General features: G+C 39.5%; 1 protein-coding gene across 1 annotated transcript; it reads right to left on the bottom strand.

Annotated features, from left to right (window-relative positions):
• Positions 1-5,032: 5,032 nt before the first annotated feature.
• Positions 5,033-7,332, bottom strand: b3galt5.1.S (beta-1,3-galactosyltransferase 5 gene 1 S homeolog). The gene has a single exon (XM_018248709.2). It carries the CDS (start codon positions 6,523-6,525, stop codon positions 5,560-5,562), a length of 966 nt encoding a protein of 321 aa, XP_018104198.2. The 5' UTR covers positions 6,526-7,332; the 3' UTR covers positions 5,033-5,559.
• Positions 7,333-16,062: the final 8,730 nt, after the last annotated feature.

The raw sequence follows: 16,062 nt of genomic DNA, 5'->3' as shown, positions 1-16,062 counted from the left end.
CTCAGTACTAAATATAGTAATTTAGCAATTATTCATCATGTATTGTAATGTAGTAGTCGTAGTGTGATTGTAGATGTAGACAGTGATATTGTAAAGCTGGCCATAAACCCGTGTGTGGATCATCCTGACATTTTACGTACCATGGCGATCAGTCGTTTAGTCGATTGGACAGGTTGAAAGATTTCCTTTAGTTATCCTTATTGGAGGTAAACCCTGCCTATTGGGTTTATTTCGGGGGTTATTTATTAAAGTTCAAATGTCAAAAAACTGAAAAATTTGAATTTTTCGAGATTTATTATACGCCGAGGATGAGAAAAGTCTGAATCTGAAAATCCTCCATCTCAGACCTGCCGAGGTTGTCTATAAGTCAGTGGGAGAGGTCCCTATCCTATTTGAAAGTTTCTGACTATTTCGGGTTTATTGGACAAAAATCTGAAAAATTCTGACTTTTAGGGAAAAAGCCTGAAAAAATGTGGCGATTCGGGAAAAACCTCCTAAAAATATCGTATGATTCGGATTTTTGCTTGATTTTTCCCCCCAAAATCATTGATACTATATATATATATATATATAATGTGCTGTAGAACATAGTTCTAGTAGTCCTGGCACTGTCAATAGTTCCTTCACCAAAAAGGTGACATAGGTAGAGTCTCATTTAGTCCCTTGAAGGTTAAAGTCTCTAACTTTTTCCTTTTTCCTTTTTCAATAGCGCAAGGTCTCCCCTATGCAGAGAATCGGAGCAGAGCTCCAGGTCACCATCTTCCATCTCTTTGTATTGACTTCGGGTCTCAATGCTGATTTGCGCATGCGCAGTTGAAGCTGATTCCTGACTTGGCCCAACTGCTCATGCTCCCACAGGCTTTGTGTTGGCGAAGAAACCCAAAGATAATACAAAGCTTTTAGGGGGGGGGTTAGTCATCCTTTAAGGCCACTGGGAGCAACATCCAAGAAGCTGGAGAGCAACACAACATGGTCAGGGTCCAGTGGTCCAGATGAAGGCACTCAGTACACTACTGAAGAGATTCTAGAATAATTTGATGTTGTGCTTGCAATGATCATACAGGTGGACTAAAGCTATTTGCCATGCAAGAAAGAAAATTCAAAGCTGCAAAACAGAATCACAACTGAAACTTGGAACGTAGAGCATTTGGCAATGAAGCAAATGTTGCCACTGCCAAATATGGTTGTTAGTGTCATTATAAAACAATTGGTACAGGGTTTAGAAAAAGAGGCCAAATTGTAAGTAACATAATGCTTAGTGGAAGTACTTCTAGAAAGAGGTGATATACTAAGTCCTAGTCAACAAAATCTTTTCTTTTGTTTTTTATCCATAATGGCTGAAGCAACAAGGAAATTAGCAGATGTTGGTTACTGTGTCTATTCAAAGAATAAGAATGATAATATATTAACATTACTTAAAATAGTCTAGATTAGGATCTGATATATCTTCAAATGTGGTTATTAGTAATGATGGGCGAATTTGGGGCATTTTGCAGATAAAAAATTCGAATGTCCCGCGAAATGAAGAAAAATTTGGTAAATGGCGCCGGCTTCAAAAACTAGACGCCAGCGCCATTTTGTAAATTTTTCGCAGTTTTGCGGGAAATTCACAAAATGGCGGCGTTCCTTTTTTTTTTTACGCCAGCGAATTTTCGCTGCGGTTTTGCCAATTTATTCGCCAGCAGCAAATCGCAATAATTCGCCCGAATTCACACCTGCCAAATAAATTCGCCCATTACTAGTTATTAGCTGTTTGGTAATGGCCTGGTTGCAGCTACTGGTACATTTTTGGAACATAAAGTACTTTAACAGTAGCATTTAATGGGCTAAGTAAGGAGGCGCTGTGGACAACTTTGCAAGCAGCATCCTCAAGGGTGATTATTATATATTATTAATATCTATTAATATTACATTACACTAAGCATTTTTTATATCATATAACCCTCACCCTACCTAAACTGTCCACTCCAGAAGAAGGCTATGGTCCCCCATACCTGATCATTAATGGCCATGTTTTTCCACATCCCTTCTGGTCCAGGGTTATGATCACCAAAAAGGAGCGTGCACACTAGAAGCTTATATAGTCTTTGCCTTTGTCAAGGCTCTCATGCCTACATAGCCTTTGATTTTTAGGCAACAATTATCTTATGGTTCCCATTTTTTGAGTTAGAGTATAAAATGTATAATATTGGCTTTTGTCTATATGCTGACTACTAAAAGGAGTTTATCTGGAGCCCAGTGGCCTCAAAGTAGTTTAGAAAGGGCAGATGTTTATTATAAGTTTCAGTTGTTCTCAAGTACTTGTAAACTCTACACCCATTTGTAGCTTATTAGGGTGGGTCAGAACATTGAGGCTTCTATCAGGTTCATTGTTCATTATACAGAAGTTATATGTGAATGAATAAAATATACACAACAGCCACTATCAAATAGATGAAGGTTACAACATCACTTTTTAAGTTTATAATTATGCGCAGGCTCAAAAACAAATAAAATATGAAAAAAATTGTACGCGCGTCAAAATAATGTTGACATCCATAGACTTTAATGCGTTTCGCCGAATTTTCAGCAGAGGCGAATTTTTAGCAAAGCGAAATGAGTCAAATTCGCCGTTGTGGTCCTCATGCATTTAATGAGAGACACAGTGGTGACCCCAAATATGTCATATAAGATGCAGTTGTGGCCCCCAAGCATTTAATGACAGACACAGGACAGTTGAAGGTATGGTGTTGTTGCCTATGTTTCCTCTAATAAAATCCCTGTGGATACAAAAGAAAGCCTTGCTGGATGCTGGTCGGTACATTGCAGCATTGTTGCTCCTGGTATGCTTCTTTTATGGATTCAGAATTAATAATTAATGAGGAACTATCGCAAAAATTAAAAATTTAATATAAGCTTCCTCATACTGAAGTAAGAAACTTTCTAAATACAGTCAACTAAAAATTCTGCACTGTTTCTGAAATAATGAAGTTTATATTCACTATTCCTCTCTCAGCAGCTGTTTCTCTTCATTCTGTCTTCATTCAGGACTTGGGTGTCAGATAATCATTGACAGTCAGATCCAATTTATCTTATAGGGGGGGGCTCCCTCTCCTAGCAGATGAATTAGAGCTCACTCAAATAATTGATTCCCGTACAAACAAAATCTAACAAAATTACTGCCTTTTGCGCAAATTCTGCATGTAGAGAGACAGAATGTCTGTTGATTTTTATAGAGTGAGCTCTAATACATCTTCTTGGCCAAAGGAGCCCCCCTATAAGATATATTGGATCTAACTGTCAATGAATATCTGACACCCAACTGCTGCATGAATGAATGAGAGAAACAGATGCTGAGAGAGCGATAGTGAAGATAAACTTGATTATTTCAGAAAAGGTACAGAATTTTTATATGATTGTACTTAGAAAGTTTCTTAGTTCAGAATGCTGAAGCTTATATAAAATTTTCATTTTCTCAATAGTTCCCCTTTAACTAGTTAAATAATGAACTAAAAGTACATTTCTCTTACATACTTACTATATAACTATATTCAGAAATGAATAACAGTTTTAAAAAACTGTAATTCATTTCTGAATATAATTATATAGTAATCGAATTTTAACTACCTGTCTTTTGAGTACTAAGTCACTTTATCAGGAATTATAAAAATTTATAAAAATTAGAAATTAGTAATTGAGCACCAAGTCACTTTAACCTTATAAAAGAGTTACTTTATCAGAATTATTTATTGCACAAGCACTTTACAACTTTAATGGTTTGGGTTACTAAGCACTTTATGGGAATTTAATTCTCAATTCAAACACATGCAGCATTTGTGTGCACAAATGAAAAACATATACATACAGCACCTGTATTTTGTTACATGAACACCTGATATAGGCAGAATATTTCACAATATCCCAGTATACAGGCATATCCTGCATATATGGCCCCGCACCTGACACACCTAGGCCTGTGTACCACCACCTGTCCCCTCTCTATACAGTGCTGTAATGTTTTCAAAGCATGATTCTCTCTTTTGTACTCCATTCTATCCATCAGGCACGGTGCCGGAACTAGGGGTAGGCAGCGTAGGCACATGCCTAGGGCTCAAAGCTGGGGGGCACCAGCCACTTATCTTCTTTGCCTCCTTCCCCTAGTCCAGTCCCCTCTCTCCCTGACTGTCCGCTTGCACACAGGCGTCTATTCGCCCTTGCATGCACTGCAATTTGCACGAATGGCCACGTTTCCAAGGGAGCCTCGCCCGGCTCTGATCAGGCAAACCTGCAGTTCTAAGTGCAAGAAAGAGGGTATTTTGCAACTTGAACCCCAACCTTTAAAGGAACAGTTCAGTGTAAAAATAAAAAGTGGGTAAATAGATAGGCTGTGCAAAATAAATAATGTTTCTAATATAGTTAGTTAGTCAAAAATATGATGTATAAAGTCTGGAGTGATTGGATGTCATAATATCCAGAACACTACTTCCTGCTTTTCAGCTCTCTAACACAGAGTTAGTCAACGACTTTAAAGGAACAGTAACAATAATATATTAAATTATTTTAAAGTAATACAAATATAATGCAGTGTTGCCCTGCACTGGTAAAACTGCTGTGTTTGCTTCAGAAACTCTACTATTGTTTATATAAATAAGCTGCTGCATAGCAATGGGGGCAGCCATTCAAAGGAGAAAAGGCTCAGGTTACACAGCAGATAAGCTCTGTAGAACATAATGGTGTTATCTGTTATCCACTATTTAACCTGTGCCATATAGCCTTTTTGCAATTTCCACCATTGCTACAAATCAGCTTGTTTATATAAACTATAGTAGTGTTTCTGAAGCAAACACAGCAGTTGTACCAGTGCAGGGCAACACTACATGATATCTTCATTACTTTAAAGGGATTGTTCAGCTTCCAAACACTTTTTTCAGTTCAGTCATTTTCAGATTGTTCCCCAGAAATTAAGACTTTTTTCAATTACTTTCTATCTTTCTCTAAACTGTTACAATTGTGCAACATTTAGTTGCTACAATGAGTTGATCCATTTCTCAGCAGCATCTCTGGAGTGAGTATTAGCAACTATTGTATCAATTCTAACTGCTGCCTGTTTTGAAACCCAGAGACTCTGCTTAGTAGTGACAACGATGACAAATGTATCAATTTAGAACAGGGTCGGCGACCCCCTTCCTAGAGCTGCTTTAGAAGGTGAAAAATGACATTTTACACTTCACTATTAGAAAAACAGTGACACAGAAAATAGAAAGTCATTGGAAAAAGTCATTATTTCTGGTGAACCCCTCTAAAACACTTTCACAGGGCAGCTGCGTAAACACTATGTACCCCAAGAACAGGATCTAATTGTAACATTTATCGGCCATTGACTGTCAGCTGAATTTCTTCAAGGATTCAAAAATATGCATAAATTGTCATTTGTACTTTAAGCAATATTTTTCTCTATGGATGCTAGGGACCCAAGCCAAATGCCATCCAATGGCAAACATAAGAATATGATTAGCAGCAAGCTCTTAGCCAGTCACTTTCCACTTCCCATGTGATCAGAGTAACAAACGTTCCATCCATTCAGCACCGTTCAGCTTCTGATCTTCTCAAGGTGTCCCTGAGAAGATACATTTCATGGGGTGGGAAGCCATGCGAGGTGACCAGTTTCCGATAACCACAGACAGTGAATGGCTTTTTATACTCAAAAAACGTTGGCCTGGAATGAAGGTCCTGCAAGTTGATTTTCAGTTTCTCCAGGCACATCCCTACATAGACGTCCTCCAGTTTAAAAAATGGGACCGTTGTGGAGACGTTCTGGATCTTTTGTGCAACGTCTACAGAAAAAACATACCCGGTTCCTGAACAAAATGGCGGATACTGGTCCAGTGGGTATTCTGTCTCGCTTATGTACCACTTGCTGTGAATATTCCGTATGGGTACATCGTCTGGTCTGAGGGAACCAGTAACGAAATTGGTTGTTTGATTTTTCTTTACAAGCAGCTCAACTAGATACCCTGTATTAACAAACATATCGGAATCCGTTTTCATCACAAATTTTGTTTGTGGGCAATGGGCGCAAATCCATTCAATCCCCATCATGGTTTTCAGGGTCAGATTATAATACGTGTCTCTGAAGTCTCCCTGAATAATGTCATTGTAGGTGTCGCTTTCTTCAATAAGTTCCTCTTGAATGGTGACGTTTGCACTAGCACCCAGAAGAAAATAGGTGGAAATAAGCAAATCCCCAATTTGTCTTTCCTTGCCCCAGGTCTGCCGGATAGCATTCCGGGCCTCCTTTTGTTTGTAGGTTGTGGTTACTAACAACACTAGGAATGGAGGATTCCTCTCGCACTGTATCTTGGTCCGCAGAGGAAATGTCTCACTTTCTGTAGCAGATGTAGAGGTGGGTGATGAATAAACGATCATACGGCACGTTGTACAGAAATTCTGGATATTTAAGAGTAAAACACAGAAGCCAAAGCCAAAGATCAGCAACAGTGTTGAAAATATCCACTTTAGTTGTAGCATCTGAAAGATCAAGAACATTTTAAAATGTTTGTACTGCTTGACAGGACACTAAACCGAAAGCATTACATTTGTATTTGTGCAGTGTTTAGTGGAATAATTGTGGGGGGGGAAAGTAGGGAACTACAACTCCCATAGGCTGTTGCAACAAATAAAATAAAGGACATCAGGACAGGATCAGACTGGGCCGGCAGGACACCGGGAAAAAAACCTTGTGGGTCTCAGCCGACCCAAACCCCCTCTCCCGATATGCTGGCCCTACAAAAAAAATTTCGCTGACGCGGGACCCTCAGGGTTTGTAGACCTGAGCCCCTATTCCGTACTACAGTCCCTTCACTTAGGCAGAACCTAGGGGAGAGTTACTACCTTCTCTCTCTCTCTCTCTCTCTCTCTCTCTCTCTCTCTCTCCTGAGTGGAGTAAAGGCTGCTCTTATTAAATAACACTATGGGGTAGATTTATTTACTTTACGCCTGCGCCTGTTAGTAAATTGGCGAAGTGCCTAAAAATGCCTCTATCTATCTTACTTTCCTTGAATGTGCTATTACAAATTATAACCTGTAACTGACTAAAGCATCGTTCCCGGGGTCCCTGCTCCCTGAATTCACTAAAGGTAGGGGTTCCTCACCGGGCAGAACACTTTATTGGGCCTTGTTGCTCCCTGGGACACATCAGCTGGGCCAGGAAGGACCACCCTAGGCACTACATTAAAGTGTGGCAGGGAGTGGTCATAAACCTAAAGACAAATGATACAAATACATAAAGTAGATAAACTAGACATATGGGGTTTCACCCAGCAACTAGGGAATAATGAATAGTGATGGACAAATTTGCGACATTTCGCTTCGCCGAAAAATTCACAAATTTCCCGCGAAATTCACGAAACGGCGAAAAGTCTCGTTTTTGACGCACGCGGGCTTTTTTGAAGCGAATTTTTGAGGCGTTTCGCGAATTTATTCACTGGCAGCAAATCGCGCAAATTTGCTGCGAATTCGCGGCTGGCAAATAAATTCGCCCATCACTAATAAGGAAGCGTAAATGGGAAACTATCTTGTTATCATGTGCATGTATAATGTGCAGGTTCTCACTCACTGTATTTTGTGATATTCAGGATTAGCCATATTGTTTTTTATAGTTTTCCAAATGCTGGGGCTGTAGGGGTCCCACCAATTGCTGCCATGCCTCTCCCCTCTTTTGAACATTTCAGCTATTTAAACATAAAGGTGTAGTATCAGTTACCTGAAAACATGTTTCCAGAAAGCTCCCAATTACGGGAAAGCCGTGTCCTATTCACTCCATTGTTGTCGAATAATGCTAATTTATTTTTCTAAACACTCACGTATTCAAGTATATGAGAGTGGCTGTGCTTGAGGGGAGAAAGTTAAAATAACCTTCCTTGCAGAATTCCAAATGAATGGCTTGTGCCTTGACTATCCCCTGCAATGTAAGGAACAGATTGCTACATACTTTGGAATGAAGTGGGATTATTATTTTGGTGTTTGGAATTTATTGGCCCTTGAATTTTAATGCAGATATCCAACTTCAGAGATAGTCCCAACATATTGGGGTAACCTACAATAGTGTTCTGGACAAAATACTGTATCTGCCTTTGGAAGTAATACCACAAACATGGCAAGGGTTGAACAATTGTCAGAGAAATTAAGAATTGGTGTCACAGATTCATAACTGTCAATGGGCTCGTTTTCCATGGTACAACCCCAAATTGCAGACCAAACAGGGATGGAGCAAAACTGGAACTGGGCAGGTGACCGGAGGATAGTGGACATGCAGGGCCATAACTGCTTGTGATCTAAATAAGCCCATTTATTGGGAATCTGTAAATTGGTATCAAGACAGAAGTGAGATGGATAATATAGCCCATATTTGGATTCCAATATGGATGCCTCTTGTTCTACAACGTCTTCTACCCTGAAGGTCAAAAAAGCTACTTGCTTGTTCTGTCCTCTAAATGAAATGCCTATCATCTGGTTGGAGCACTAGATGTGAAAACCTGGATACTAAACAAGACATATCATAATGATAGTTATTGATTTTAGAGAAAAAAAACATAGCTATTCAGCTGGGTTATTGGCCCAGCAGAGGAGCTAATAGCAACAAAGTGCTCCAACTTTACCTTCAAACACTCGATAGCTACACTAACTCATAAGGGTTAACAGAGTTGCCTATATAATATACAGTATGAGTTTGCATTACAATGTGACATTGCCTATTCCATGTCCTTACTCTAAGGAATAAGAAGATTTCCCATCTGATTCTAAAAGTATTCCACAAGAGGAACTGCATATCTTCTCAACTCAACAGACTTCCAAAAAAATGCTAGAACTTTGCATCATTTTTAAAGCCCAGATGAAGGAGATTTAGAGAGACCTTTCAGTGATGCACTCATGCCACAGAAAGCTAAGAAACGTTTCAGGCATAACAAATCTCTGCAGCAAGAAGACTAACAACAGAACAAGCAACGTTTAGAACTGTATCACCAAAATGAAGATAACTCTAAAACCCCTATTAGAACATTCAAGCTCAAATGGTTTCAATACAGCAGTTAAGAATGGTCATCAAATGATGTCAAAGTCATTCCTTCTTACCTTTAGTTGAGATTTGGCAGCAAGCACCAGTCTGTAAAAAAAAATGCTACATCCCAGTAAACAAGACTCATCAGAAAATACAAATTCACTCCAGATCAAGACTGAGCTAAAGACAGACACTGGACTTTTTCTTATGTTGCCTGATAAACAGTGACTCTGCTCCAGGAGTGCAAAACCCCTGACAATAATGAAAGCTTCACAGATCTCCCAGTTTAAAATATGTTAAAGTCAATAATTATGTTTAAGACTGTTAAGCTCATTTTACTTTGGTGAACTTTGTAAATAGCAACCGAATTACAATCTCTAATGTACCTATAAACTCCACCTATGCAACGTCAATCCTTTAAACCTCAGTATTATCAGTTTTCAGGCATGCGATTTTTTGTAAATATTGGGCTATAGTTGGCACCGTTGTTAATGTATTGATTCTACTGTATGCAGAGTATCAGCCCTGGCCCAGGGTTTTCGTTTGTTTTGGTTTAGTTTCTTGTATATTCCACTGATATCGAGAAGAAGTTTGACAGGGTGACTTTTCATTTTCTGGAGCCTCCCCTGTCAATGCTTTCCCCCACCAAAACGTTTCTACTTGTGAGTAGCTTAATTGTGTCTCAGTTCTATCCCACAGTAAAATTGTGCTTCACCGAAAATTAGCAAAACGGCATATAATTGCCGAAATGCATTGAAGTCTATGGGCGACAACATTTTTTGATGCACAAATCTATTCACCCATTGGAGTCTATGGGCATCATTTTCGTGGCGAAACTTGGAGAAAAATTTTACTCATCGCTCTGTGGTAGATAAAACAGGGTGGTTGCATGGCTGTTCTGTAGTTATCAACTGGACAATTTCTTCTTCATTTGGAGAATTATTTACTGAAATCAGAAATTATTTAGAATCTACTGCCTTCCCTGGGCCATTCTTTGTGGAGCTGGAGGATAATATGAATATCAGCTATTGACTGGGATCCCTTTGGGGGACAACTAAAGGGTTGTAGTTTGGAACCCAATGTCTTAAACATAATTAGAGGCCAGAGGTGGAAAGTTGGACTAAAGTATAAAAACTAAGGCTAGATTTGCTGTATATTATATACTTAACTGGTTGTATGGGATCAGATCATAGGAGTAATTTAATAAAAGATGCAATGCTTTCTATTAGTATAGTCATCTATATTAGTGACGGGCGAATTTATTCGCCAGGCGTGAATTTGTGGCGAATTCACGCGATTCGCTGCCGGCGAATAAATTCATGAAACCGTATCGAAAATTCGCTGGCGTCAAAAAAAATTAGTTTCGCGAATTTTTCACCGTTTTGCGAATTTCGCGGGAAATTCTCGAATTTTTCGGCGAACCAAAACGTCCCAAATTCGGCCATCACTAATCTATATCAATAGATCAAAAGAAAGAATTTACTGTCCACCTGTTTAGCAAACATTTTGTTGGTTGCTATGGGTTACTGTATCTTGTATATTTAATGCCTTTAATTACATATTTTTGTTATTATTAGTATTATTATTATTATTATTATTATTAACATGTATTTATAGAGCGCCAACATATTGTGCAGTGATGACATAAGGGTAAGTTCCTTATTAATGGATAAGTAAACCTTTAAAAAATGAATGTAAAATTGCACAGGGTGCTTTTTCCAAGCACTTTTACAATTTATAATCATTTTTTATTTTTGTTCTGTTTCAGAGCTATTTAAGTTTTAACTGGCAATATAATGAATGTTGTAACAGCACAGCCTGCTGGTCAGTTTCTGTAATTGTACAGCCAGCGACATTTAAAAAGAAAACAGAAAAGTGTTCTGCTGTTGCTTTGCTTAGGAATGAGTTGGAAAATGGCATTTGAGGCTTCTGATCTCTTTCCTAAGCAGAGCAACAGCATCAGAACACTTTTCTGTTTTCCTTCTGAGTGTATAAACTGTATCTCTGATTGTACAGTCAGTCACTTAAATAGCTCTGAAACTGAAAAATAATGAATGTGAATTGCACTAGTGCTTAGAACAGCGCCCTGAGCAATTTTACATTCATTTTTAAGGCCTGTTATCCTTTGAGCAGACAGCCCTGCAATTGGTTGGCTTGTTTGCGTGCTTAATTCTGAAGTTCAAGTAACTGACACCAGCAAAGAGCAAGTTGTGCAGTGGTGTTGTATCTTTAGAAGCATTTCTCTTCATTTCTGTATGGCTTTGTGCTGGTACACTTCCAAATAAAAGCATTTTGATTAGATGAGTTGGCATTTGACTACATCAGCATCATTTATTATAGGTGTAGGCATAGGGGCAAATTCACTAAAGCGCAAAGCAGCTAAAACTAGCGCAAATTCGCCGGCGTGACTTCATTTAGTTACTTCGTCAATTTACTAACGGGTGCTGGCGTAAATTCGCTAGCGAAGTGGACCTTCTCTAGCGCTACTTCGCACCCTTACACCAGGCAAAGTTGCGCTCTGGCGAATGGGACATAACTACGCTAATTCACTAACTTGCGCATTTTACTGAACGTTACCTCTTGCGCCAGGACTTGCCTTCGCCACTAGGCGAAGTGCAATAGAGTAGATAGGGATTTCTTCAAAGAAAGTTGAAATTTTTTCTAAGTCCCAAAAAACGCTGGCGTCTTTTCCTTTTTTAAGGGTGATAGGCTAAAAAAGATCGTAAATTTTTTTGGGGGTACCCTCCTTCCCCCATACATTTCCTAACATATGGCACCTAAACTATACAGTGGGCACATGTATAGGGCAAAATAACAACTCTATTTTATTTTATGACGCTTTCCCAGGCTTGTGTAGTGTAATGTATTTGCTGCTACATATATGTCCATTGTACTTTAACTTGGCGCCGTATGCAAATTAGGCATCGCTAGCGTAACTTCGCTTTGCTTGACAAATTAACGCTAGCACAATTTCGCCACCGTTCACCTCCCTGAGCGCAAATTCGCATTTTAGTGAATTTGCGTAGTGCTGGTGAAACTACGCCTGGCGAAGTGCGCAACTTCGGATCTTAGTGAATTTTCCCCGTAGTCAGTGAAGTCTGTAAATTCTGTACAAGTTTGTCTTATTGGAATTATTATCAGTCCATAACTAGAATACATAACTAGAAATCAGAGAACAATAGAAGTGATTAAGAGTTAGTTTATGATTAACATTAGCCATTGAGTCAAATAAATATTCTCTACTTGTCTGATGCAGTTCGGGTAGTGGCACAAAAATATTACTAATTGTTCTCTTATATACCTTAATGTTAGCTAACAGGCCATTTCACTAGCTCCTGAGAAGGGTAGTGTCACATTAGGAGATTTTTCGCCTGCAATTTTTTTGACACGGCTGCAGGTGACAAATCTCCCAAAAAAATGCGGTAATTGAAATCGGTGGCGGTATGTCCAACGTAACGCAAAATTGTCCAAAGTTTTCCCTGGAGTCAATTTCAGCTGATTTAGCTATATGTTGGACAGGGATTTTAATTACCGGAATTATAGAGGCATTTTGGGTGATTTGTCGCTTGCGGTGATAAATCTTCTAATGTGACACTACCCTTATGGGGAGCTAGTGAAATGGCCTGTTAGGTAACATTAAGATATATGAGAACAATTAATATTTTTGTTCGGAGATAAATTGGCAGCATGTTATGAATATCTGTATAGTAATAGGCAAGTAATAGTATGAGTTTTGTGGGTAGTGAATGAAGTTCCCTGTAGCATTGCCTTGGCTCTGAAAGTGACTTTAAAGTCGTCACCTAATTTTAATCTTATGAATTTTCATGATTTAATGAATTTTTAACTTCTGTTTCTATGTGTGTGTGTTTTGTGTTACAGAATTATCCTCTCAAGCGTTAATTCAATATAGTAGGGTGAATTTCAGGGCAGTTTGGAATCCCAATGCCAGATGGGGCCACTGAAGTTAAAATATGTACTAGATGCAAGCTGCAAGTATACATTTCAAATTATTAATATGATTGTGTTTAGTAACTGTTCTATATTTTTTTTAGCAATGCTACAGCCATACATTTCAGAATCTCTCAATAACAAAATCGATGTGTTAAAAAGGAAAAAGATATTTAAACTTTAATTAATGCTGATTCAGACATATTATAAGATGCCACTCTAGATTATCCTGCTTATTAGTAGCAGTAAGAATCTGATATGTCTTCTCCCCATCCTATTAATCTTCCCTATTAGTGATGGGCAAATTAATTCGCCAGGCGCAAATTTGCTGCAAATTGCTGCGATTCGCAAAACCGCCGCAAATCGAATTTGCGCTGCCGTAAAAAAAAAACCGGGAGCCGGCGTCAAAAACGAGACGTTTCATGAATTTCGCTGGAAATTCGTGAATTTTTCGGTGAAACGCCCCAAATTCGCCCATCACTATTCCCTATCTTTTTATCATATGGTTTACCTATATGATCTGGCTACGCCCAAGAACCTTGTATTTAAGATAAGTGTGATATCCATAGAGGTTACAGTATTCCCTGATAATGGACAAAAAAACTTGTAGCTGATAGTCTACTGACTTCTTTGTTTTCTTTAGCCACATCAATTTCTTTCTTGTCACTAAAGATGATAGGACAAACTTTTTTGCCTCTACAGCCTACTGACTGTTTCCATAAAGAGTGATCTTGGCTTGTTCATGCACAATATGCTAGTAGCACTAGTAACTATTGAATCTTATCTGTGTGTCTTATGGTTTTTTGTTTTTTTAATTTTTAACAAAGACGGTTAATTTGTATTGGTCCTTTTCTGAGTTTAGAAAAATTCATCAGAACCAATATGAACACCTATGGTGTACCAAAACCCAGACCAAACTCCAAAGTCCCAGTCTCGGCTCACGCTTCTTGCCTCTATCAACCGCCTTTCGCTTGAGGAGGAGCCCTTCACTACTCGGATGTCGCCAAAGTGAGAGGACCAAGGGGGAAGTTCTGGGCAGGTAAGGGAATCGTAACATATACAGGAAGGACAGGGAACAGAGAGTGCAGATTTGGAACAGGCAGGGACAGTACTAATCAGACTGGGCAGTATAGGATCAGGAGCATAGTCAGGATTACCAGGCCAGAACAGCACTAGTCAGTACAGTATCATGTGCCAAGAGCATAGTCAGGATAAACGGACCAGGGTCAAAACACACAGTACAAAATCAGGATCAAGAAGAGTGGTCAAACAGGCAAAGGTCGGTTCCAGCAGTGATACAACAATTTCAAAAACAGGCAAAGGTCAGGAACAGAAAACCAGACAAGAATCACAACAGGAACTATGGCACATGGACCTACGTTGGGCAAAGAGTCATTGCAGAGTAGGAGGTTTTATAGGCAGATTAATGGTTTACATAGAGCACCTGTAGCCAGACTGACAACAGGTGAAACTAGTCAACCCTACTTTTACATGGAACGCAATTGGAGTAAACCAGGACTTTAGCTGTTCGCTCACATAATGCAGAGGGAATGCTGACAGCACAGAAACACCAAGTCCCTGGTTTATCTCCAAGCAGGTTGTTACACATTGGTGGCTTTTATCCTTATAAAGCTCTGATCTGATCTCAAGATAACATAGGTCTATACCCAGAGGGTGTGTAGAGGTCATATACATTTTAGGTATCATATAAGTATCTGGTGAAACTTGATTTATTTTTTATAAAAGTCTTGATTATTTACACCCTTCCAATAGGCCAATTCTCTCCGAGACATCCTTGGTTGGCTGATCCCACCCAACCAATAAGGTTGCTGGAGTGATATAACACAGCCAGAGATATAGGAGAAAGGGAGATAAGCACAAACTGGCAGCACTCCTGGCCCAGTGGTTAAGGTGAGCAACTAACAACCGTGAGGTCCTGGGTTCAAGCCCCAACAAAGCAGTATATAGTTTATATAAACAAGCTGATTTGTAGCCATGGGAGCAGCCATTCAAGCGCAGGATACACAGTAGATAACAGATAAGTACTACTATAGTTTATATAACTATAGTTTAAACCCCAACCCTGGCACACTAGTGTAACACGGTACCTCAGAAGATGTAGTAGATCAGCTGAGCGACGATGGAGAAAGTCACGAACTGATCCTGATTTCATCCACTTCAAATTCATGCTCTCCTGCTATAACCGAGCTCTATCATTAGCCAAAGAACAATACTTCTCTTATCTAATATCTACGTCCTCCAAACCACAGCAGCTGTTTGCCACATTTAACTCACTCCTATGCCCCCCTCCACCTCCTCCACCTATTAATGTTACTGCCCAAGACCTTGCTCATTTCTTTAATGAAAAAATCGATCTCATTAGGCTGAGCATACCGTCCGACAACAATCTCAGACCAACGTGCAGTCCACTCACATCTACTTTGCACTCCTTCACCCCTGCAACTCTAGATGAAGTCAGCAAACTTCTAGCCAGCTCAAAACCCACCACCTGCTCCCTTGACCCCATACCCTCTCGCTTTCTCCACCCAATCTCTGATACACTCTCTCCTGCACTTACCCACCTATTCAATCTTTCACTCTCTACTGGTACCTTTCCATCATTATACAAACAAGCACTAATCACTCCTATCCTCAAAAAACCTTCCCTTGATCCCAGCTCTCCCACTAACTATCGACCGGTCTCCCTTCTTCCATTCGCCTCCAAATTACTAGAAAGGCTTGTTTATAAACGCCTGATCCAGCATCTCACTCACAACTCCCTCCTCGACCCCTTGCAATCTGGCTTCCGCCCATCACACTCGACTGAAACTGCCCTCACCAAAGTAACCACTGATCTTCTATTGGCAAAGTCTAATGGTCATTATTCCATTCTAATTCTACTAGATCTCTCTGCAGCCTTTGAAACAGTTGACCACACACTCCTCCTTGACATTCTACACTCAGCTGGCATTCGGGACACTGCTCTTTCATGGTTTACATCTTATCTGTCTGACCGTTCCTTTAAAGTTTCCTTCTCTAACTCTACTTCTACTACTTTCCCACTCTCTGTTGGAGTTCCT

The sequence above is a fragment of the Xenopus laevis genome, chromosome 2S (assembly GCF_017654675.1).
Source record: "Xenopus laevis strain J_2021 chromosome 2S, Xenopus_laevis_v10.1, whole genome shotgun sequence".
NCBI classification, from domain to species: Eukaryota; Metazoa; Chordata; class Amphibia; order Anura; family Pipidae; genus Xenopus; species Xenopus laevis.
This window is presented reverse-complemented; position numbering and strand designations above follow the sequence as displayed.